This window comes from Acomys minous (assembly GCF_964271855.1).
Source record: "Acomys minous genome assembly, chromosome: 14".
NCBI classification, from domain to species: Eukaryota; Metazoa; Chordata; class Mammalia; order Rodentia; family Muridae; genus Acomys; species Acomys minous.
The window spans coordinates 88,158,527-88,184,377 of NC_140496.1; the positions used below are offsets into that span (position 1 = coordinate 88,158,527).

The 25,851-nt window shown below is 38.6% G+C and overlaps 1 protein-coding gene across 4 annotated transcripts in view; it reads right to left on the minus strand.

The window, feature by feature from the left end:
• The window catches only part of GSTCD (glutathione S-transferase C-terminal domain containing), a 101,153-nt gene that overhangs the window by 57,221 nt on the left and 18,081 nt on the right, over positions 1–25,851 (minus strand). For all 4 annotated transcript variants that reach the window (XR_014774058.1, XM_084755223.1, XM_084755222.1 and 1 more), the window contains 2 exons: positions 24,101–24,352; positions 22,150–22,243 (listed from right to left, as the gene is read on the minus strand). Coding sequence is in view for 3 of the 4 variants with exons in the window: in XM_084755223.1 (XP_084611349.1) it covers positions 22,150–22,243; positions 24,101–24,352 (346 nt within the window). In the remaining variant the exon portion in view is untranslated. The remainder of the gene's footprint in view (positions 1–22,149; positions 22,244–24,100; positions 24,353–25,851) is intronic.

The following is a 25,851-nucleotide window of genomic DNA, read 5'->3' on the forward strand; positions in this document are numbered from 1 at the left end:
ATCAGTTCTAACTCCTTGGAACTGTAAGCCAAAACCAAATCAAAACCACCCCAAAACCAAAACCAAAACCATTTGTTGCCTTGGCCATGGTGTTTTATCACTGCAACAGAAAAGCAAACTAAAACACTATGCCAATCTGCCTTCTCTGCATCTTTCTCCAACAGTAATATTATAAGTAATCTCTGGGTTGTAAGGTTATTCAAGAAGAAGGTCATCATTTCATCAGCTCAGTTACTTGAGGAAACCAGAAAAGTAGATTGGAAATTGAGAGACTTATACTTTGCTACAAACAGACTATGACTTTGGGCATCAAGATGGCTCCCCCAGATCTTTTCTATTGCATGTGTACCTTGTGAAATCTCCTCCCCTGGACTTGGGATCAAATGTAGTGACTAACTTACACTGAAAAGGACACAGTAAAGATGATGATGCTATGTTACCTCTCAGTTTTACCTTAAAAAGAGACAACCTTCCCTCTCTGGCTTGCAGAAGCTAGCTGCCGTGCTGCAAACTGTCCTATGAGTGGCCTGTAGCACTGAGGTTCTCAGCAAACATCCGCAGAGGATCTGAGACTCATTCCAACAGCTCTTGAGGAACAGGGTCCTCACAACAGACACAGGGCCTGGGAGCAGTCTAGGTTTGTGAGGAGACCACAGCACTATGGACACACTGACTCTACCACTGGCAGAGCCCCCCTCTGCCAAGCCAGGGTTCTGAACCTCAGAAAGTGAAGTCAGTTTATATGCAGCAACAGAAGCTTAGCTAAGCCTGCACTTCCACCCTTGTTCAACAAAGACTGTGGATTACATGAGCTTTTGAGTCTCTTTTTGTTGACAGGAAAGATATAACATGGATTCCAATTTCATGTTCTTATAAGAAAATTCAGTTATAATGTATATATATTTTGAAGTAAGGTTTGTGTTTTTGGACATTTGCCTCTGGATATATAACAGCCCCAAGTCTACTTTACTAGCAACACTGAAATAAGAAGAGAATCTTAGAAAATCCCTTTGTAATAAATGAAGTATGTGTTGTTAACAGGAATGCCCAGAAAGCCTAACAAGTGTTCTAAAAATCTCATTTGTATGCTTTAAGAACTTGGCCTATTTGAGCCAAGTAGCATTAAATGTTTGGTTCCCTTTTTATTAAACATAATCAGAACTGCTATAAAAGGCTACTTCCAGCAATGATATCTTTAAAAAATTGATGGATAAATAAAGATACTTCAAGATGAGTATAAATCAAAGCAGTTCATGACTACAAAGCCAGCCGTGCAGAAAATACCTAGAGCAGTCCTGTCCACAGAGGATGGGAAGATAGTCACAACCGTGAAAACACAGGAAAGGGTAAAATTCATGAGTCAAACTGAATAAGGACATGTCTAAGACAGCAAAAGGTAGGACTGCCTGGAAGTCCCGGGCTCCTGTGTCTCTGGCTTCCCAGCACTGTGGCTACAGGTGCAGGGCCTGTGCCAGCTCTGTCCATGATACTGGTGATCTGAACTTAGGTCTGCATGCTTGTGTAGTAAGTACTTTACCAACCGAGCCATCTTTCCAGTTCCAGTTCTGTTTTTAACACAACTGCTTTGTAATATAATTTCAAATTGGGCATTATGATGCCACCAGCACTGCTATTTCTGCTTCGGATCAAGTGGGTCTTTTGGGCTTTCACTTGAGAATTTTTCCCTAGGTCTGTGAAGAATGTAATTTGAATTTTTAAAAAATTTGTATTAGTAATTTCATTAATAATATTCAATGAAAATGGAAGACACATTCCAAGAAAAATCTCAAAATTAATAAACATCAGGGTGGTGCTGGTACAGAACTAGAAATGGAGGTCAATGTTTTAGTAGAATAGAGCAGACAACCCAAAAGAAAATGCTCAGAGTGTACCTAATCTTTATAAAGCTTTCAAAATTATACATTGTAGAAAAGACACTGTCTCTAACAAATGGTATTACAAAAACTGGGGTTTCACGTGAATGAAATGGAGGATCCCCTCAAAACTGAAAACAGGAAGAACATATGATCTTGCTATGCCACTCTTGGGAGTATACCCCAAAGACTCTAAAGGCAACATACGAGAGAGATGCTTGCAATCTGTGTTCATAACTTCTCTATTGACAACCTTGAGGAAATGGAATCAGCCTAGATGTCCATCAACAAATGGAAAAAGAAAATGTGGTACATATACATAATTAAATTTATGCCACATCCTGGTAACTGTGGTTGTTTTTGTGGCTATCTTTTAAAATGTTGAGAAAGTTGGAAAGAATCTATATCATAAATATATTGCTTTGTGCTCTATTGACAGAGCATATTATATTTACTTTTAAGAATATGTATTTTATAGTTATGTGTGTATGGGCAAGTGCATGCCACAGCTTGCATGTGGAGGTAAGTGGACGTCCTGGAAGATGCTGTTTTCCTCATATACTATGTGGATAATGGGTTAAACTTAGGTCCCTTGGCTTGGTGGCAAGAGTCTTTACCTGCTGATCCTTCTTGCCAATCTTAACTAATTAATTAATGCTGAACAAACCATCCCTTTCTGGAGTAAATCTCATTTTGTTATGGTGTACAATTCTTTTATAAATCTGTTTGTTGGGCTTGGTTAGGTAATTATTTTGTTTTTTAAAAAAAACTATACCTACACTTCAAGGGATATTGGTCTGTTTGCTTTTTAGTATGATGATTTGAGTAGGTTTATTTAAAAAAGCATTATGGGTACCATATATTTAACTTTGGTACCAATCTTCAAATGACTGAATATATTATTTGTAATGGAAATTTTATATCTTTGATTATTGGAGTAAGAAATGAAAAAATAGGGAAGGAGAGCAACCTGGGAGGACTGGAATATCTCTGCTGCTGGAGTAGAAGTATCTGACCTGGATACACACAAGCATGCACATGTGCATGCAGTGAACAAGGCAGGTGAATATTACAAGGGCACTCTTGCCCAACCTGGAAAACTGAGACCAAATTCCCTGCAGACCTCCTCAGTTTCATACTTGATCATCTACAGCAGTTTTTGTTGTTGTTGTTGTTGTTTTGCTTTTGCTAATAAGCCATGGGTGACCAATGGAGTGAGGATATCATATTTGAAGCATCCTTTGAAACACGTATAAATCATGGGAAATGTAGAAACACCTTTTGTGTGCTCTGGCTAAGCAAAGTGGATCATTATTATTAACAGATATTATATATATACATATTATTAACAGATATTATATATCTGTTGGCAAGGAGCAATGTGGAATATATAATTAGATTCAACATCTGCATGGCAGGCTTTGTTTCTCTCCACAGGAGAAAATAAAAAAACAAAAACGAAAGATAAGGTATGTAGACTAAGTATTAGGTATTTATCTCTGTAAAGAATGTTGTTAATTTAAAAATAGTTCTGACCTAACAAAATATCTTCCCTGAAATGCCTTAAATATTAACCAATATTACATGAACATAAATAGGACATGTCTAAATCATTTGACTGTCACTAGACAGAAAATATTTGTCAAAAATAGATTGTTCTAATGCATTAACTTCAAGCTCTTTGTTTACATTTGCCAATAATTGGTTACTGAGGGCTAGAGAGATGACACAGCAGTTAAGAGGAGCACTCACTGTTCCTCTAGACGACCTGTATTCAATTCCTAGCACCTACAGAGGCTCACAACTATATGTAACTCCAGTACCAGAGAATACTCTGGCCTCCATAGATACCAGGCACACACACAGTGCACAAACACCTCTGAAGGCAAACACACACACATAAAATAAACACATAAAATTTAAAATAGTTCTTGCACAATGCTCTTTTATATCAAACCCATGTCCCTGTTAAATGAGATAGTAGGCTATAATATGTCTTACCAAACAGCCTGTATATTTACCCTTTTGTAACAATAAGTGTACTTTGCAAACTAATAATCTGAGGAAGAACCACTGTGTGAGTGGTTTGCTATTATCCAAATTTAAAGCAAACAGACTGACTAATCTTTCAATCTAACACATTTTATCTATTTTTACAGGATTGAAATATACATCATCTCCTAAAATTATCACATACAAAAACAAAAGTATACAGGAGAATCTATACTTAGACAAAAGTATGAATCAACTTAAAACCATGAATACACTTTAAAAGCGTATGTGGGTCTGGAAGTACAAGAAGAAAAAGTTTATCAGTAGAAACCGGCTGCTGTAAATGGCAACAGGCTCTGAAATGTCAATTTCATGCTATAATAAACAGAGTCCACCAAACATGACCAAATCATTATTTGGAAAGAATATCAACACCTGCTTCTGTTTTCTTTGAAGTAATAGGGCAGACATGTCCACTTGGACCTACCCACCCAGGACTCATTTTTCCTGCTTCAGTGTGTATCACCTTTAAATTAGATGCTGACTGACTCAGAACCAGGACCTATCTCTCAATAAACTGCAGTGTCCTGAAAAAGCATCAAGGAACATCTTAGTCAGTTTCAGAATACATTCAACTAAGATTTCAGGCTAATCTATTGCTACAATCTGTCACTCATATGCCCCGACCCCAGTCAGGTACCCACGGTAGAGCTGACAGCTCCAATGACAATCCTTTATTAGGTGATACAAATTATGCAGGAGAAGACTGACTGTTTTCCACATAACAGATTCCTTTGGGAAAACACTTGAAATCTGACCTCAGGGAATGAAAATGCAGACACTTCCAGTCAGACAACAAGGGAAAAAAGAGTATTACTGTCTTACTCAAGACTTCTGGGGAATTAATTGTCTTCCTTGAGGATTGAGGTGGGGAGCCTCACCCTTGCCCAGACCCTAGGTCTTGAGCTGGCAATGTCCAAGTAAAGAGTATCCCTAGGAATACAATGCTCAGATTCACACATTCTTCATAAGGTAACAAAGGCACGAAAGCAAGCTACCAAGCAACAGCCCAGTCACAAGTGAGCCTCTCACTGCTTCTGACCAAATTTCTTCCCAGGGTATATTCCTACATTGCTATACTCCAGGAAGCAAACGACAGAGCAAGCCAGTCAGTAGCCAACTTCATGGAAAAGCCATACTTTTATACTACAAACACAATGGTGTTTAATGGACTCAGTAAGGAGAAGAAATCTTCAGATGAAATATCACAGTCAAATAATAGTTTATAGAGTGGAGAAGCCCGAAGACACTGCTCTATGCTCAGTAATTTAGTAAAGTGACTCAGAGCCCTCTCCTAGAGAATGATAACCAGTGATAAACCAGGGCTTACTATGTTCTATGGTCAAAGCCAAGACCCTCTCAACCTACTTGGAAACTTCCCAATACACAGACCAAGTCCCCTTCTTTCTGGCCTTTCCTGGCGCCTGCTGCCTCTACCTTTTGGACACTGTAATCTCTAAAGAAACAAGGGGATTACAGTCTTGTTGTTGATTAATTAATTAATTTACTATATATTACATCCCCATTGGAGCTTCCCCTCCTTTGTCTACTCCCAGTCCCTCCCTCTCATCTCATCCCCCCCCCTTCTCCTTTCTCCTCAGAGAAGGGGAAACTTCTCATGGATATCAGCCCTCCTTGACATATGAAGTTGCAGTAGGACTAAGTGCATCTTCTATTGAGGCAAGACAAGCCAGCCCAGCCAGAGCAAAGGGATCCAGAGGCAGGCAACAGAGTCAGAGACAGCTCCTGCTCCTGTTAGGACTCCACAAGGAGACTGAGCTGCACCACTGTTACATATGTGTATGGGGCCTAGGTCTATCCCATGCCTGCTCTCTAGTTGGTGGTTCAGTCTCTAAGGCCCCTATGGGCCCAGGTTAGTTGATTCTTAATGGGACAGAGTTGGCAAAAGCTGCTTAAGATCAGTCTCAAAAGAGTATCTCTCTCTCCTCTCTCTCTCTCTCTCTCTCTCTCTCTCTCTCTCTCTCTCTCTCTCTCTCTCTCTCTCTCACACACACACACACACACACCCCTTTAAGTGTTTATTTAAAAAGATGAGCATCAAAGAACCCCCTTATGAAGTTGGCTTCAAGGGTGACAAACCAGCCACTGGGAAAAATGTCTTTGTTTCTGCCACAGACAGAATTCTGCCTGAAAATGGACAAGCTTGGATGTGGGCAGAGTTGAAAGCCAAACTCTGCTAAGGCAGGCTAAGCAAGTCCTCAATAGTTCCTGCCTCACAAATATGTCTGTCAGATATATTGGGCTAGAAGTCTGAAATGATGCTCCAACATTACAGAGTGTTGGGTGATTGTTCAGGCAGCAAACTGTCTTTGTCATTTTTTTCATTTTGGAAGCTGCTGACCTGCACTTGTGGTTCACTCAGGTAATTAAGTTGTATTCCTTCTCAAATCTCTGATGGGGTTGAAGACCAGATAGTTTAGTCTTACAATTAAGCTTAGTTGGCTAGGGGTTAAGATGATTTTATATCTAGATAGATGGTTTAAGTTATAGAGTTGAGATATGATAGATTAGACAGATATGATTTTCATTCAGAATTTTAGACTCAACAAGATAGGAAAGATGTTTACTTCAAGTTTGCCAAATACAAATAGCCAAGTCACTATGAATGTAATATTACTATAATTCCTGATTGTTTTGTGGTTCTTCCTGTTGCATGTAGTTTGTTTTATTTATGCCCACTCAAGCAATAGCAGACATGCTCTGCTATCTCACTATTCTGGTAAACAACAAAGAATTGTTTAAGGATTGGTTTTGAGTGCTTCATGTATTGTATTTGTGGCTCTTGCTTTAAAAAACATAGGTTGCACTATTTTTGTTGAGTCCCCACAGACAGTGAGTTGCTACCACTCTGAGCACATTTTTAACATCACATTTCACAGATAACTTTCATATCTTTACTGTTTTCTTCCTAGGCGTGGTCAGATGCAATATTGTTTCACAACTCCAGTTAACTCTTACATCACCCATCCATCCACCCACATGCAGTCACTGTTTCTGTTAGTCACTATCAATAGGCATTAGATTAACAAACATGAAATTTCCGTCTGAGCCCCTGCATAGCTCACTCTGTTTTGGGGAGAAAGCAACTTGAAGGGAATAATCTTTTTTATTTAAAGTAAACACAATTACTAGAGATAAACCATGCAGGAGTAAGAACAACTGGGCCAAGTACCCTCCAATCTGCCCATGAGCATCAGTTTTTCAAAGGGGTCCACCTGAATCACCAACACTACCTTTCAGGCTGTCTTCTGGGTTGTGAGCCTCGGCTTGAACGGCTGAGCCATCTCTCCAGCCCTCAGACTGTCTTTTTAAAACAGGCAGGCTATTTTCCTTCAACAATTAAAAGAATTTTCTTTAGTTCCTACAGTAAAATGAAAACACACTGGCATTTCAATAGCTCCACTAAATAGGAACATATAAGCTACTTAGTAGATCTCTGTGAGTTCAAGGCCAGCCTAGTCTACATAGTGAGTTCCAGGAACATCCAGAGAAAGACCCTGCCTCAAAACAAAACACAATAAAAACTAAAACAAAACCAAGGAAACTTGGCAGGGATATAATGTAAAGCTGGAGTCCAGCTGCTGCCCGGGCCGACATATCACAGCAGCCCTTCCGCCACAGCAGACATCAGCCAAGACCTCACTAAGACGACGTCTGGCTCTCAAGCTAACAGACTTCCAGCATCAGGTCAGGTTTTCTTATCCAGGAAAGTGAGTTTATACTATATTGATGGCCACACTCCCTGTTCTCTACTGTCCTCTGGCCCTGCCTGCGAGAGAGCTTAGCTGTAGGCTTGTACTGTGAAACTGCTGTGGGGACCCATGACAAATTCTGCCATGTCAAAAATCCTGTGCTTAGGCTGTATGCTGTGACCTTCAAGTTGCTGACTTTTACCTCACCACCAGGTCTTGTGTTCTAGGCCATCCTTGGACTATTTACCTTTGAAAGAAGTAGAGAAGTCTCAACTTGGACCCACCCAGAGGATCTAGGAAGTTCTTACAAGGAACTACTCTGAGAACTAGGAAGTTCTACAGGGAGCGATTTAGGCTATTGCATTCTTGCCCAGGGGCTAGGGTGAGTGAGATAAGAACAGATCCTATTGACCTTGCCCTATATGTGTTCCTGCTAGTTGGCATTAAAGTGAATCTTGATCAGAAATTTCCCGACTTGATTCGTTATTTCTTGCGTCTCTGTTCCCTACTTTCAATCCCCACTCCCTCTTTCAGGTGAACCCTGATTCAATTTTTCCCCGCGGGCTGGGACCCGACAAACTGCCCCCAGCCTCAGAAAGGTTTATAAGAACCTTTCTTTGGCCATCGTGCGCTGATCTCCTTTCTCCACAGCCCCTGCCATGCTCTCTCCTCTCTTTCAAGCTCCCCATCAGGCTTGCACATCTATTGCATCTATAATTCTTCTAATAAATCCCTTCCCTAGGTGGGCACAATGGCACACACCTATAATCCGAGCACTTGGGAGGCAGAGACAGACGGATTTCTGTGAGTTCGAGGCCAGTCTAGTCCATAAAGCAGGACAGCCAAGGCTACACAGAGAAACCCCATCTTGAAAACAACAACAACAACAACAACAACAACAACTCCCTTCCCTGCAACCACCTGAGCCCTCATCCAGGACCTTTCAAGAAGCAGCATGCATCCCACCCCTCCAAATTCTTAGACTCTGTCCTGACTGTAACCCAGCCACATGAGCAGATCAAGCTGCATGCTGCTGTACCTATCTCAGGCTGTCAGTTCCAAGAATGACCAGAATCTACCTGCTATTTCTATGGTTTCCTATACATAAGTGGAATTAAAATTCAAAGTTTATAGATTGATCTACTTTGAGAAAAATAAGTTAACTTAGACTAAAACATTCAACAGCATTTTGAGAAAATGTCTTTAGTAAATAAAGATAAGATTAGTACATTTATTTGTTGAAGAATCCATTTAAATTGACACAACACAGTTATTAAGCGAAACATGGTTCCTGAACATACTCAACCTTGCTATGATTTTAAAAAAAAGTTGTCGCTGGAGAGATGGCTCAGCGGTTAAGAGCAATGACTGCTCTTCCAGAGGTCATGAGTTCAATTCCCAGCCACCACATGGTGGCTCACAACCATCTAGAATGTGATCTGATGCCCTCTTCAGCACTATATACATAATAATAAATAAATAAATCTTTTAAAAATTGTCTTTATAAGCTGTTTGCACTTTTTCCCAATTCTGTAAGCCAGTGAAAGCAGAATGAAGCAAGAGCCTGTGCACATTTGTTACGGTTTATTTTACGATAACAAATGGTAAGTAAATCAGTATGTATCATGAACAGCAAAAATATTCATATTTTTGAGCCTACTGAAAAATTACCAAAAACAAAAAAAGACGCTACATATAGGATGCTTTCATTGTGGTGATGTGCTTGGTATTGATAGGTGCAGAGTAACTGTATACTTAATTGCTGGTAATTCGGCAAAATACATTAATTCTACTCGTGGAACACTATGGAACCATTAAAAATTATTATGTGACTGTATTTTCAAAATTCAATTATTTTTTTCAAGAGCAAATACAACATAACCATATAAAGAAACTAAGTTGTTTAATATAGTATGACTTTAAATGGCAAGCTCTTACATATGCTTAATAAAAAGGTATAAAAGAAAATGTAAGGTTCTGGTAAAACCTTTTGTAAAGTCAGAATATGTTTTTACAATTAGAGCTTTTATTATTAGTTTTTAAACAGGAAATGTTGCATTTATAACTGAGAATTTTTGTTGTTGTTGTTTGAGACAGGGTTTCTCTGTGTAGCTTTGGCTGTCCTGGACTCACTTTGTAGACCAGGTTGGCCTCAAATTCACAGGGGTCCATGTGCCTCTGCCTCCCGAGAGCTGGGATTAAAGGTGTGCACCACCATTGCCTTGCGAGAATCTTTTCTTAAGAACTAGATTCTTAAATTCTACATGCATTCACTTCTAACAAGGGCTTCTCTCTCATAGAAGATCAGGAGGATGCATCCCTATCCTTGTGGGTGCAATGAAGGCTTTACAAGTACACAAAGTGTTCACAGAGCACATAAAAGCTCAGGTAGTAGTGATCATTTCTATTCCTTGGAACAGAAACACACACATTCACATACAGGCAAACACACACATAAACAAAACCCAAGTAACTCTGCAAAAGCTTGTATATAAAGGTCTATTAATCCCAGCACTCAGGAGCCAGGGTCACTACAAGTTTAAGGCCAGCCTGGTCTACATACTGAGTTCAGGCTAGCCAGGGCTACAGAGTGAGACTCCATCTCAAAAACCAAAGAACCAGCCAACCACCCAACCATCCCCACATGGAACCTACACAAACAGAGCTGTTTTTGTTTAACGGTTTATTCATTATTGCTAACAGTATAAGCTGTACAGAAGGAAGGAGAGACCTAGAATGAAAGGAGACCATTTATTTAAAAACTGCACAAATTTACTCTTTATGCTCATGGTCTTCAATTGCAGAGCAAGCATTATAATTAGTATTTCCAGAATTGGAGCAGTGTCAAGGGATACTCCAAAATCTCCAGTGCTTACTATAGATATAGCACAGGTACAGTCATCAAAGTGGTCTTTTCTTGGTATAATATGATCTTCTAGTATCCACAGAATAGGAGGAACAGCGCTGGGAAATAGAGTCAATTATTTGAACTAACCATATTCCAGCGACAAAGATCTAATGTTTGGAAATATAGAAATTCTAAATATATTCATTTTAATGCTTTTAATCAAATTATTTCAATTTTCAAGCTTTTCAGGCAAAGTCTTCAGTAATTGGAGAGTTAATCCAGGTTCTCTTGCCAAACCTTCCTCCTCACACCGTTAGTACTTCATAAAGAGTGTTACTTAGCAGCAATTGTCCAGAACAGGAGTGATGGCTAAAACTAACTTTCTGAGGACGTTCTGTGTACATTCAAGTAGCTGACGGCAGAGGCATTATTCTCCCAAAGCCCTCTAGCACATTGGCCCTCCTTTCCCTAAGTTGCAAGCTTTACTTGATTAGTGCAAGAGGTTCAAAGGCAGAGAGCTGCGTAAACACGGCAAGTGGTGACTTGTTATGAAGCCAGTGGTGGAGACCTTGAGCCTTAATTCAGCTGACTGATAGACATGTGACTCTTTGTGTTACATGATCTGACTTTCTCATTGCAGGTAATGTCTACCACCTTCCTTGGCTCTGAATTTCCACAGTTCCCCTGCCAGCTGTCTTCAATTTGCTCCTGCAATTCAAGCTACACTTTGCTTTGAAGGGTCAGCGTGTGAGCTCCTGGACAGGCTTCTTTGTCCTCTGACATCAAATGGATTGGGAGTGACAAGCTATGGTCTCTGCCCACTGTAAGAGGTCCTAGAAGATCTTTGTGAAATGCTAAATGGTGGTACATAAGAAGGTGTGGTGTGGTGTGTGTGTGTGTGTGTGTGAGAGAGAGAGAGAGAGAGGGAGAGGGAGAGAGAGAGAGAGTGAGAGAGAGAGGGAGAGAGAGAGAGAGAGAGAACATGAAAAATACGAATATATTCCCGTGGAACTTCCAATCAATAAATACTTTTAATGTCTGCTTTGTTAAATGTTCATACTGCCACAAAAATACTTCCATTTTTTCTTAGCAATATGCCAGAGTAAAGTCTTAAAGAAAAATTGATCTTTAAGATAAATGAGTGTCCTAGGAATTAGGAATGTAATGTAGTCTGTGTGATCATATGTAATATGTCTACTTTTGGTTAGAAAACATAAAAAATTGTATTTATGTATAAAGAATATGGCCAAATTACAAATCTGAGTACAGGTTTCTGCATAAAAACAATTTCTCTACAAATAAATCTATAAAATCCAAATCTACACATACTATACTGCTCACTATTAGTACTGTGCTATTAAATACAGCTTTTTAATTGTAACTACAGCTTTTACCCTGTGCTTAAGGATACTATTCTTCTCTCTGATAAATCAATCTTAAAAAACACATTGCTTCAGTGCTTGTGAGACATTGTGTTTGCATAGCTCTTAGCGAAGTTTCATTGTTTTAGGTTTCTCTGCAATGGGAGTTGGCCTAATTAAATTTAAAAAAAAATGCAGGAGTTTGGGTACTGAGAGGAGTTGGTTTAAAACACAGAAGTTAATAGTTCATTGTGCAGTTGAGTTGATTTTATAATGGTCTGGAATAATACAGAGCATGTCAATTTAAGTAAAAGACCTAATGCTCATTACTTTTTAAATTTTAAATACTTTATTCAGATTACATGCCGAGTGTTATCCCCTCACTTTTATCTTCCCGTTCCCCCTCCCTCCCTCTTTCACCCTATTCCCCTCCCCTAGGCCTGTGACAGACAGGGACCTCCTCCCCTGCCCTAGGCCTGTGACAGACGGGGACCTCCTCCCCACCATATGACCACAGCCTATCAGTCTCCTCCAGATAGCCTGCTTCCCCTTCCTCTGAGGGCCACCAGGCCTCCCTACCAAGGGGAAGTGGTTCAATAGGGGCACCAGAGTTCATGTCAGAGGTAGTCACCTACTCTCCACACAACTGTGGAGAATGCACTGTCCACTGGCTAGATCTGAATGGGGAGGTCTAGGTTTACTGCATGCATTGTTCTCGGTTGGTACACGATGGAAAAAGGATAGCATCTTCAACAAATGGTGCTGGTCTAACTGGATGTCTACATGTAGAAAAATGCAAGTAGATCCATATTTGTCACTATGCACAAAACTCAAGTCCAAGTGGATTAAAGAGCTCATTACTTTTTATATACAGAAAAGTAAGAACAGTCATTATTAATGGTCTCGTCTCCAAATATAATTATAACCACTTAGGTATACAAAATAATTCTTGAACATTTAACCATATCAAAAGGCTTTAAGTTTAAAAATTATGTTATATACTGTGAAATGTTTAGAAAATTATGCAAAGGGATTTAAGAGTTAAATTATGTGAAATATTTCAAATAGAGTTAGTTTTGTTAATTAGAACCCAAAGTTGTCTTTCTGATCTTTCTGAAAATTTTACAGTTGATATATACATTTGCCAATATTTTCTGCAGCCATTTTTTTTCTCAATGGGAATGATGCTGACGGCTGCAAATGTACACTTTATTACAAGTATCTTTGGTTTAGAGCAAAAGGTTTTCCCCATTTCTCATTATGCCAACATAATAACTTAGACACCACTTGAACCAAAATTTTACCCCCTAATAATTTAAATATTTATGAACTTCCTGAAAAAAACTGCCCCATTATAAAACATTAAAGCCTGTTAACTATGGTACCCAATTATCCGTGATGATGGGAAACTAATAACAAAAGTGAAACATTTTTAGTAAAAGCCATTTTCCTAAAGTGCAAACATATCCTTGGCCCTCTGAAAAGGCACATGCTATTACCACACAGTCAGACAAGATGCTCAGGTGTCCCAGGAAGGTCTCTGGATGAGTGTCCCTCCACAACTGTACTTTGAGCAGTAACTGAGGAAGGACCAGAGCCTTGCCTAGTGCTGTGTTTCAGAAACAAGAATTCCCTCACTCATGTAAATTCTACTCCAACTTTTTGATGCAACACAATCTCTGTAAAATACTGCTAACAGTATTCATCTTTGAATTTGTAATCTGAAGTTCCTTATCAACAAGTTCATAACATAGACTCTCATTTCTGCCTAGTGCGGTAACAAAGGAACCCTTAGGTCTAGAAGCAAATCCCAATCACCTTTATTGCTGAGTAGTACTCAACACTTAATTGTATAGTTATCTTAATGAAAATAAACTTTAGATAAACTTCTATAATCATGTAGACATTTTCTCGTTCAAATACAATATTTCAAAAAGTTTTCTTGGAACAGTTAATGTCATCAATTCTAGACACTGGCTGTTAAAAACTTCTGAAAAATAAGCCACCATTGACTCCACCTGTGAAGATTTATAAAAATGGTTCTCGGAGGCTATTCCTAGAGGATAGAAGAACACATAATAACAACAGAAAGAATCACAACACATCTGTCTACAGAGGAGAAAAAACACACACTTTTACCCTTTGATCACACACCACAGTTAATACACTTTAAAAAGGAAAATAAGAAAATCTAGTCTCATAATTTACAAACAGAAAAGCAAGAACATATAAAGATGAGCTATAGCAGGGCGTGGTGCCCATCCCTTTACTGCCCGCACTCACGAGGCAGAGGGAGATGGATCCCTGTGAGTTCCAAGCCAGCCAGTGCTCCACAGTGAGATCTTGTCTCAAAAGTAAAATAAAATAAAGTTAAATCAAATAAATTGAGCCATACACTATGTGGTTTTAAGACTGTAAGCTATGTAAGGTGCTGGAGAAATGGAACAACTCACTACTGAATGAAAATATACAAAGAACTTAAAAAAAAAAGGACACCAAGAATATAAATAACCCAGTTAAACTGAGGTAGATAACTAAATGGAGGGTTCTCAAAAGATGAAACACAAATGGCTAGAAACACTTTTAAAATGTTCAGTACCCCAAACAATCATGGAAATTCAAATTAAAACTACTTTTAGATTTCATCTTACCCTAGTCAGAATGATCAACCTTAACAAAATATAAGACAGCAGATGCTAGTAAGAATGAAGAGAAAAGAGAACACTTACTCTTGCCAGTGGGAGTGTAAACTTGTAAATCTACTATGGAAATCGATGTGGATGACCCTCAGAAAGCTGAAAACCGATCCACCACAAGATCCAGCTACAACTCTCTTGACACATACTTACAGGACTCTACATCCTACTCCATACTTGGTAACCCACACTAAATGCCCTCTGAAAGGACATACTGAAAACCCACTACTATAGAAGCTTCCTGAAATACATACATATATGAAATTTAAATGGAGTCACCATATAATAACAGAAGAGACAAGTGCTCCAACTAGATAACTATGTCACCAAGTAAAACCTCTGTTCCATGTTACATCTTCTTAAGTCACTGATCAAAGGGGTCCCATAAGCCCTCCCCATGACAGGCTGTGGCCAAGCTATTGGTCACCACCACAATCAGACGGTAAGGCCCTATTGCTCAAGACAACACTTAGTTATGTCACTGAGCTGTTTGTTGCCCAACCTGGAAGCTTCAACTGTATTGGCTCAGATTCCTGGAAGTACAGTGCTGGAAGATACGCCTAATGATACTGGAGAGAAAAATAATTTCACTTAGCTACAAACCCTGTGACTTACAACAGCAACCTGCCTGACAGATATATTGATGTAACAGTGGCATAACCACCAGCCACTTTTTGCTTGGATTTAAGGCCCACTTTATGGATAGAACCTATACCTAGCATTGCTAATGTGGCCAAACCCTGAAACTAGGTAAATCATGGGTCCTAGGGAAAAACACACACTGGAAAATGTTCAGAGAGTAAGAGACTTTGGAGCACTCAGTGCTAAATGGGGTGTCTTTATCATCCCCCACCCCAAAGTTCAGCAATCAATGTAGAACAGGAGGTAGAAGGATGGCAGTAGAAAAAAAATGATGGATGACTCCAGACTAACAGGGCTGATAGACATATAAACTCAGAGAACAAAGGGACTTTGACATACTATGTAAGGTCTGCACAAATTTAAGCAAGCCAAAATGCCAGCACAGAGAAGTTAAAGTGAGCAACCCCATCCCTTATCCGGAAGCTATGTACAACTGCTACATGCCAAGAGGAAAACTCAGTGTTCGCCAAAGCAGTTACACTGCATAAATCAATCACACTCAGGGCAGGCCTTTGACCAAGAGTAACCGGCCAAATGAACTTTAGTTCTGTGCTTTATATTTTCCTTCAGTTTGCCTTGGAATTTTTTTCTTACTGATTTTTTTAATTTTTCTTTTTGTGTTTTCCTTTTTCTTTTTGAGAGAGGAAAAACATGAAGTTATATGTATAAGGAGATGGGACGGTTCGGGGATGAGATATCAAATGGAAAAATAGAATCAAAATATATTACACAAAACTTCAGAAATAAAATTAACTAATTAAGTAACTTTAAAAATAGAAATTATCAAAGGATTTTCCAGGGTGACTATAACTTTTTATATTCCAATAGCAGTGTTTATTAGGGTTCTGGCATTGAGTCAAACAATAAAAACCCTCTTCATTACAATCTTATGTTCTAAGTGATTTCATGATAGCTTTGTGTTTATATACTATTTTTGAGGCACTTAACTTCAGATAATAAGAAAAATAAAGTTAGGTGTTTATTCAGAACTTTTCTCTAAACAAAAGAGAAAATAATAACAAATTTGGAGAGACCTGAGTTAAATATGCTGAGATTTTTATTGCACAGTTAAGTTAACTTAGAAAAAAATCCATTTATGTTAGTGAATTTTTCCCAATAAAAGCAAAAAAAGAAAACAATCTTGATCTAATTTTCTTTGTGTGTTTTTAGTTTTTAAACACAAAAGAGTTCAAAGTATGACAGCATTATAATTTAAAGATATTAAATTATAAACAAAAATGTCAAGGAGAGTATTTTTTTTAACCTTGTAACACTGATGTTACTCTGTGTGTGTGTGTGTGTGCTAATCTTGAGTCATATCTAGTGTGGTAAGGTAGAAAAAAATACACTAGTATTTCAGAAAAAGTTGTTTTCATTACATTATTAGGGGACTTCTATTCCCACTTGTATTTTCTGGTGGAATTGCCCTACTGTAAGTTTGCAAAGTTGGCAAATGCCAAGAGGCATGCACTGCTTTTACATCTGGCTACCCCATGATCAAAATGGAAAAAGGACCACGTTGTAAGAGAATTTTTAGAAAGTTTTGATGCAGTTCATGACGTTTGATAGCAAAGACTGAAGCAGCCTTGTATTGTGTCAATTTCCTACAAGCTATTACTGCACACAGTGAGTAACAGGCAACAGGAGTGGCAGCAGCTATATACTTCTCAGAGAGCCAGGGTACGCACTCTACCCATGGTCTGCACAAGGAACAATGAAGCAGCAATCTGTTTTAAACAACCTTCCAAACACAGAGAGATGCCTTAGAGTGAGAAGCACTGTTTTAACCACTAAGAAGCACCAGTGTTCTCTACACACAGGCCTTAGAACAGGTTTTTATGACATGTGTGGTTAGAATCTTTTATTAACATAAACTTTTGGAACTCCCATCTTTCGGACAAGAAGAGCCAAAGTGTTGCTCCTTGTGTATTTCCATAAAGGAAAGACTCATCTACACAGGGGCGCCTTTTAGGCCTCCAATCCCACTTTAGTTCTGTCTCCTCCCATGGGCTTGCCCACAGTTTTCTCCCTGATTAGCCAAATTCCTGTGCTGTATGAAAGAAGCAGTATGGGAGTGCTGCTCTGTGGCACAGTGCTGGTGGTGAGTGGTCCAGTCGGTCTGTAGAGGCACAGACCACAGCAATGATGTTATATTGAGGCCTATCTCAACTAGTTTATATCATGTATCAAGTCCTTCTGCATACTCTAACTACAGGAAACAGGTAGGGGGATACTGAGTATTTGCTTAAGTGGTCCTCATAATAAGCTTTCAAATGAAAAACTTTAGTCATCTGTAATTAGCATACATAAAGATGGGTTTAAAATATCTTACTATGAAGAGATGGAAATCAGTCACAAGGAAGAGCCAGTCATAGCTTGACGCACAAAAACACTTGCCTAGCATTTGCAAGAGGAGGGGAGTAGATGTGAGAGGATGTGGGGAGGGAAGGGATGAGACGGATCAATTTGTCAACCTTATCATCTTTCAAGTAACACATTTGGGTCTCTTCTTCCAACGACTGGATGACTGGATAGAGTTTCCTTGCGTTAGTAGCTCCTTGTAAGACAATACTGACCTGCCTAGGAACTACTGGAGACTGGAGAAAGCTACAAAGGCAATGAGCTCATGGAAGGCGTAGTACAGGATACCTTTGCTCTAAGTTTCAAGAAAAAGACTATCCATTCCTGCTTTTGAACCCAGAGGATGAAAATTCATAAGGAAAGAACAGCAGGTGAATCTGGACTTACACACTCAGGCTCAAACAATACTTATTCTAGTTTGTTCTAAAGAACAGGCACCCACATAGTATTACTCTATTACAGTGAGCATGTAGTTGTATTAGCATTCTGTTAGTTGTTAGGTGACTACTGAAATTTTCATCAAGTCTTATATTAGCAGTAGACATGATTGATTAAACCCTTCATTCCTTTTTAAAAGCAGAATTTATATTGTAAAGGTTATAATTACCTTCATGAGAACCTTAATGACACAGCTTAAGTTCATATGGACTATGAACCATATGGAAATCAACTTGGGTAAAAGTTTCATACAAATATGGTTAAAGTGATTCTGAAAGTAAGTTTTATATTATAGAACTGAGCAAATGAACAAATATAGTAACAACATTGGGAGCTGAAACTGAGACAGAGGGGAGGACATCCTATTGGGACTCTAGATGAGAGAAGCATGGGAGAATGGCAAAGTAGAAGGATCCAGAGGGTCCTAGAAGCCTACAAGTAGAACATTATGATAGGCAGATTTGGGCCCAGGGGTCCCGCTCAAACTAAGGCACCAGCCAAGGACAATACAGGCGGTAAACCTTAAACCCCTACCCAGATCTAGACAATGGACAGAACACTCTCCACAGTAGAGTGGAGAGTGGGATATTACTTTCTCACATACTCTGGTGCCTCACCTTTGACCATGTCCCCTGGAGGGGGAGACCTGGTGGCACTCAGAGGAAAGACAGCAGGTTACCAAGAAGAGACTTGATACCCTATGAGCATATACAGGGGGAGGTAATCCCCCTCAGGAACAGTCATAGGGGAGGGGAATAAGGGGAAAATGGGAGGGAGGGAAGAATGGGAGGATACAAGGGATGGGATAACCATTGAGATGTAACAAGAATAAATTAATAAAGGAGAAAAAAAAACATTGGGAGCTGATAAGTTTGAAGAAACAGCAAATTAATCCAAATTCAGAAAGTCGAAGGAAAAATGGGGGAAAAAAAAGCCTTAACTACAAGAAACCATATTGTTATGAAAAAAATCTAGAAATTATTTATTACTAGAATAAAGAGATATAAAATTTAAATGTCACTTCCAGTAGACTATAGGTTAGATAATAATAAACACCGAGTTAAATGTCTTATTTTGATAATTTTAGTATGGCTGTGTATCAGAATATTCCTGGGATAGTTACATATTTGGGTTTGGAATGATTCAAAATTTATTCCTAGGCTATAAAAATAATAAAGCAATCAAATCTTTAGCTCTGTCTTTTTAAAACTAAGTAATCTCAATTATTCTCCTATGTTTAGGGAGAATTGGGATTAACAGAAAAAAGCTGTATTTAAATTTATTTGGTTTAATCAGCACACAACAAGAACATATGCTCAACCATGTTCATAGCAGCCTTATTCATAATAGCTAGAACATGGAAACAGCCTAAGTGTCCCTCAGTAGAAGAATGCATAAAGAAACTGTGGTACATTTACATTATGGAATACTACTCAGCTATTAAAAACAAGGAATTCCCGAAATTTGTGGACAAATGGATTGAACTAGACATGATCATAATGAGTGAGTTAACCCAGAAGTAGAAAGACTCAAATGGTATATACTCACTTATAACTAGACACTAGCCCAAGGGGCATGTGCCATGAAAGTCCTCACCTACCAGGAAAGTGGGATAAACATGACTGATATATAAATAAACCATGGTGATTTGCGGTTCAATCTTCTTATTTTTCACACTACTGATAAAAACCAGGTGATCCTGGTTATCAAAGGGATGTAAGTAGGGATGAGGCATGAGGTTTCTAGGTCGGTACTCGCTTGATTTCTCCATGTTCTGTGTTGTCTTCAGGAGCAGGATTTACTGTCAAGTGCCGGAGGGTAAGCAGGACTACTGGCAATAGGCTGTAATGTTTTGGACCTCTGGGATCTCACTGGACAACACCCCAAAAGGAAAAACACAATCTTGGCTATGGCCTTTTTTTTTTTTTTTTTAATTTTACAGATTTATTTTATGTGTTTGTCTGCATGTATGTATGTGCACCTCAGGTGTCCCTGATACCCATGAGATTAGAAGAGGCTATCAGAACCTTTGCACAGCTGTGAACCACCCTGTGTGCTGGGCTCTGAACCCAGGTCCTCTGTAAGAGCAGCAAGTGCTCTTAACTGAGTCAGTCATCTCTCTGCAGCCAGTCACTGTGATATCCAGTAAGGGCATGGTTGCCCCATTGCAGGACTACTCCACTGTGACTTTTTATGTATGTGTATATAAATATATTTTAAGACGCTTCTCAGTAGTAGCTTCTCATGCAGCTTTTCCAAGGTCTTTAATGTTCTTTACTCCTCGACTCTGCGCTCCCCATCCTCCATTCCAATTGAACTGTTCTTGTTCCATCATCCCCTTTGGCCTTCTATAAAAAGTGCATCATCTCGTCTAGCTAGATGATTAAATAGTGAGCCACACTGACCAAGGTGCAGAGAATGAGAATGCTGAATGCTCAGGCCCATGGAACACAAACTCTTCAACTCCTCCTCTTAAGACTAAGAACAAGGCAGAGATGCAAAGAATGGAAGAGCCAGGTGCAGGACATAATTGCGACCAAACAGTTCCTCCTGGACATAGAGGGGCAGCTGCACAGCTAACTCACAGCAGCTGTGAATGGATGCACACGACCTGGACAAGCCCAACAAAACCAAATTCCAGTACTGAGAGAAGAGCTGGGCATGAAGGCGCCCCACCCCAGCCAAGGTGTATGTATGTGTATGTGTATATTTAACTGTGTGGTGATTGCTGGCTGCCAAGCGAGGGACAGTGAGCTTTTTCTAAGTCTGTGCCCTCAGTAAGTAGCCATACTCCAGACAAGGCCATACAACTGACAATATCTGGGAAGCACAAATTGGTTTTGAGGGGTTTAAAAAAAAAATACAATGTTGAGTGAGCAGGACGTGGGGGAAGGAATCTGGGAAAAGATAGAGGATGAACATGACCCAACGCCTTGAATGGAATTCTCAGAGAACTAATAAAGTGTTTTTTAAAACTAATTTGCAGCAAAAATATAACTAAAGAACAAGAAAGTAATTGAAGAAATAAATCTTTGATCTTTGCTAAAACTCTTCCACCTAAAAAAGCACTGTAAGTGGTATTTAAAAATCACCAAGTTCCCTTTACATGTTTAACAGAATTTCTGAAAGGAAGGGCAATCCATAATGTCTTGTAAAAGGCTACAGGGCTAAAAGTGGTGGGATAACCTTGAGCTGGCAGCAAGGCTGCCCTGAGGCTGCGTCTGCCTAGTAGAGACCTGCACTAGAACAGCAGCAGATAGGAGCTCGTTCTCGACTCCCTGCAGAGCTGGGACAACCACGGCCACATAAAAGCAAAACACTCTGAAAGCTGTGACCCTGAGGAAACGCATAGAAGAGTCCCAAACAACAACAAAAGACAGTGATCTCGGCTACGAGGAACAGACAGAAAGAACTGTAAGCTGAAAAGCTAATGATAAAAGTCATAAATTCTACATTTGGAGATGCTTTAAGTAAGAAAATACAAACTCTTTCTGTGAGATGTACCCTTCACTCCAAACTGTCAAAAACTACAGATTAAGGTAGCACAAACTGCACTGTACCATTACAATCCACAGGAAAGAAATTAGGAGTGCACTCATCAGAAGAAGTAAATAGCAGAATTAGAACTCAATGAATATCATCTACTAGAAATAAATATTCAACATAAAAACTATAAAATGAGGAAACTGAAATGTTACCATGAAAGGGTTTAAGACAAACCAAATATAATTTAGGATAATAAAATATATAGTTGTTCAAATAAACACCAAGCAGTAAAGAGATTTTTTTAAAAACAAGACTTCAAATGGTTGAAGAAAGGATTATAAATAACTAAATGATAATGAATGTTCTTAATTTTTATAAGTGTGATAAATAGAATTGTAGTTATTATGATACCATTTCTACATTCTAAAGTATAATACTTAACATTTGTTTTAAAATACGCCACCAAAGGGGAGGAAAGAATTTAATGAAGTCAACATAGAAAATATTAAATCTGAGTGATACGAAATTCTAAAAATAAAATGAAAAATCAGTGGATATTAGCTACATTACTAAAGTACTAAATACAACCAAAACCACATTTCACATATGGGCAGGCAGCTCTGAAGTGAGCATCCAGACTGAATGCAAGCCTTGCACCAACAAGCAAAGCAAGCTCACCTTCCTTCGGGCTGACGGCAGCAGGAAGGCTGCTCCAGTCCAGGGTCCAGGCAGGGCAAGGGTGAGGAGAAAACATGGCTTCAATGCCCTTTTCCTAGAAAAGGATGTTTCCAAGTTAGTGAATTAGGAAAACCTGTTTTCAAAAGCCACATTTCTATTTTCTACACTAACAAAGGCAATTAAAAGCAATCATATATGCACCAAAGTATTTAGTTACATAAAAAATACAAAATGTTGTATAACATATAAAATGTCTGCTCAAAATGTTATTTTAAAACCAGTACATTGCTAATATTTTCAATTGTGGTAATAAAAAGAAATACTGAAAACACTTAAAAGTAATAAGCCCATAAATATTCTAGGTGGCTCGGGATTAAGAGCATTTGTGGCATTTGCAGAGGACCTGGGTTTGGTTCCGAGCAGCCACACGGTGGCCCACAACCATCTGTAGGACTGGTTTAGGGATCCAGTGTCGTCTTCTGATCCCTCTAGTACCATACATGTAGACAAAACACCATACACACAAAATAAATGGAGAAGTCATTGAAAACAAAACTTTATCAAAAGAAATTCTTAGAGACTATTAAAAACCTGACCTTCCATTGTCCATCAATTGTCTATCTTTATACATACAAACCACCTATTTAAACTGCAAGCTACATTTACTGTACCTAAAAACTGCCAACATAAGCCACACCCCAGAAGATCACCCTATCAGTTATCTGATGGTAGTATCTCTAATGGAATCTAAAGTTTAAAGAACTGTTTTTTAAGTTATGAAATTGTTTTCCAGGGTTCTTTCCTGTTAGATTTGTGCATCTCAAGCCAGACATGGTGAGATGCTGCTTTAATCCAGCACTTGGGAAGAGAGAGCGAGAGAAGCAGGAGTTGACAGCCAGCCAGGCTACGTGTGCTCTATCTCAAACCAACCAAGAGCCCAACAACCAATCAAAAGCTGTAAATCTATCTGATCTATAGACAGTGGCATGGCAAACATGGATTTATATTCTTCCAATCACAAAATGTGGGTCTATACCCTACAACATAGAAAGCATTGCTTAGATATTATCATCTCTAGGAAGCCTATTTGAAGGGAAATGTATAGCCAGGGATGATGTATGCATCTATAAGTCTCAGTGTGACAATGTCTGAGGCAGGAGGATCACTTGAGCCCACAAGTAAGGCTGGAGTATAAAAAACTAAGAACTTCCATATTTCTCAAGAGAAAGCAAAATATATCAAAGGAAGTAAAATATAGTAAAGATTGCTGATAATTCACCTTTAACTAATCAGTTACTCATGAGATTACTTTCCACTATGAAGACTGAATTTGGTTCCCAAAAGAAAGAACAATCATTTTACTACAGATACAGATATAACTATAGATCTAGAAATCGAGTGCTCATTTGTTTCTAGAAAAATCAACAGTATTTCTCTCTGAAATCACCTGTCTCATTTCTATCGCCTTAACTCTTACTATTACTCATTGCCAATCTCGTTTCTTCCTTAGAGTCTTTTGAGAAATAAAACTGTATTGAGACACTACAACAAACTGCACCTTGTTTAATTATACACACTGTGGAAAAAACTTAAGGTATCTTTTAATACTAAGCTACAACCCCAGTCTTATAGCTTTTGTTAAAATATTTTAGCTTATGTATATTGGGTGCTGCTCATAAGTGTGCACCAGGCATAGTCTGGTGCCTGAGGGGGCAGAAGAGGGCACCAGACCCCCTGGAACTGCAGTTACAAATGGCTGTGAGCTGCCGTGCAGGTACTGGGAAACAAACCTAGGTCCTTTAAAAACAGCAGAGACATTGTTTGGTAAATAAAGACCTGAATAGCTATAAGTAAAATGCATAATAGATGAAGCCAGAAAAAGATTATTAGTTGGGAAAGATTGCTCAAAAGGGATTTTTTTTAAAAAATTGTAATAAAACAAGCTAAATACCATTAACTTGGTCATAGTTGGTCTTGGTCCTCCTGTAAACAAAGGATCATTTGGCTCCTCTGCAGCTGTTACTTCATTAGAGTTCAGGTGCTGTTGGCTTGCAGAGTTCAGCAGCTCTGGTAAATACAGAAAGTGGATCCCACACTTAGAAGCTGCTGTTTTGACTTTGGGCACTTCCTGAATCCTCTGATACCAAGAGGCTAGCAGTGGAAACTCTTCTAGCTTCTCAGAAAATTTCTTGCAGATAATTACCTGGAAAAAAAAAGAGGATGTTTTAAAACATATATTTGATTTTCATGACAGTAGTAATGAAGTATCACATGTCATAAAACTCACACATCCCAAAGGTATAATTCAAATGAACTTTAGGAAATTCATATAACTGTGCAACTACCACAGTTCAGTTTTAGGACACCATAACACTGTGACAATTTGCAGTAAACATCTGTGCTCATAACCAGTGCAGGTAGCCAGTGATCTGTTTTCTAAGTTTATGATGTTGCTTTTCATACATCTTAATAGAATCATAAAAAGTCTTTGCCTTTTTCATGTAGCAGCATGTCTTCAGCATACACTCATACAGTTACGTTTGTTGGCACTCACCTCCCTTACTAATAGCAACAGTCACTGTGAAGAACCACTCTGCTGTACTTACCTGGTGATTCAGTAGCTGATGGACACTGGCCTGTTTCTAAGTGTCGGCCATCATGAACAGAATGGGTAGGCTGAAACTACTGAGTTATCCTCTATGGCGACCGTACCATTTTACCACTGTGGAGATTCCAATTCCTCCACATATATTTTTATTTTTTATTATTATTCTTTGTGTATAATATCTGCATGATACATGTGATTAGGTAGAGGAATTTGCTTGTTATCAATGGTAACTATGTGAAGGTTAGAGGACAGCCTTTAGAAGTTTTTCCCTTCTACTCTGAAATCTAAAGATTTAACGCAGGTCATCAGGTTTGCATGCCTATTCCTTTTTACTTCGTGGCAAAAGCTTTTTCCTCCTGAGCCTCCAGTTCCCATTCATCTTGTCAACACTTGTCATTGCTATAATATTTTAAATTATCACAATTTTATGCCTATAAAGTGTCCACACTCATTGTACTTTTAGTAGTGAGGGAAATTGTTCAGCCCATTGGAGAATTATGGAAGAGTTTACATTTCCATTTTGATTGATAGCTATCTAAACTTCATTTTTTTAAGTAAAGTTATCATCCTTAAAGTACCTATCATAATGTATATGATAATACTAGGAAAGAGTGTAAGTGCATATACTTCATAACCTTTTTTTAACAAAAGAGGTGCTTGATGAGGAGCATATTTCACTGAAGTAAAAATAAATAGTTATACATATTTAGAATTTTAAAAGGTAACTATAGTAGCCTCTGCACCTATATTCTATCCATAATACGATTTTGTTTTCCAAGGTTTCTTTGTCAATCATAATCTGAATCTATTAAATGGAAATTTCCAAAAATAAATAATTCATGAGATTTAAGGAGGAAATGTAAGCATTTACGAGTACCTTGTAAAATGTATTATTCATTTTGAGTGAGATTAAAATATAAAAAAAATACTATCTATCAGGCACTGCAGGAGCCAAAAAATTTATAGTTCTTTACAAAATCCTTAGCAGCCAGGAAATTAATTAGGTGTTAAGAGAAACTGAGCTTAAAACACAGAAAAATACTACCAGTCTTTCATAAACGCATACCTTCCAAATGAAAACCAAAGATAACAAG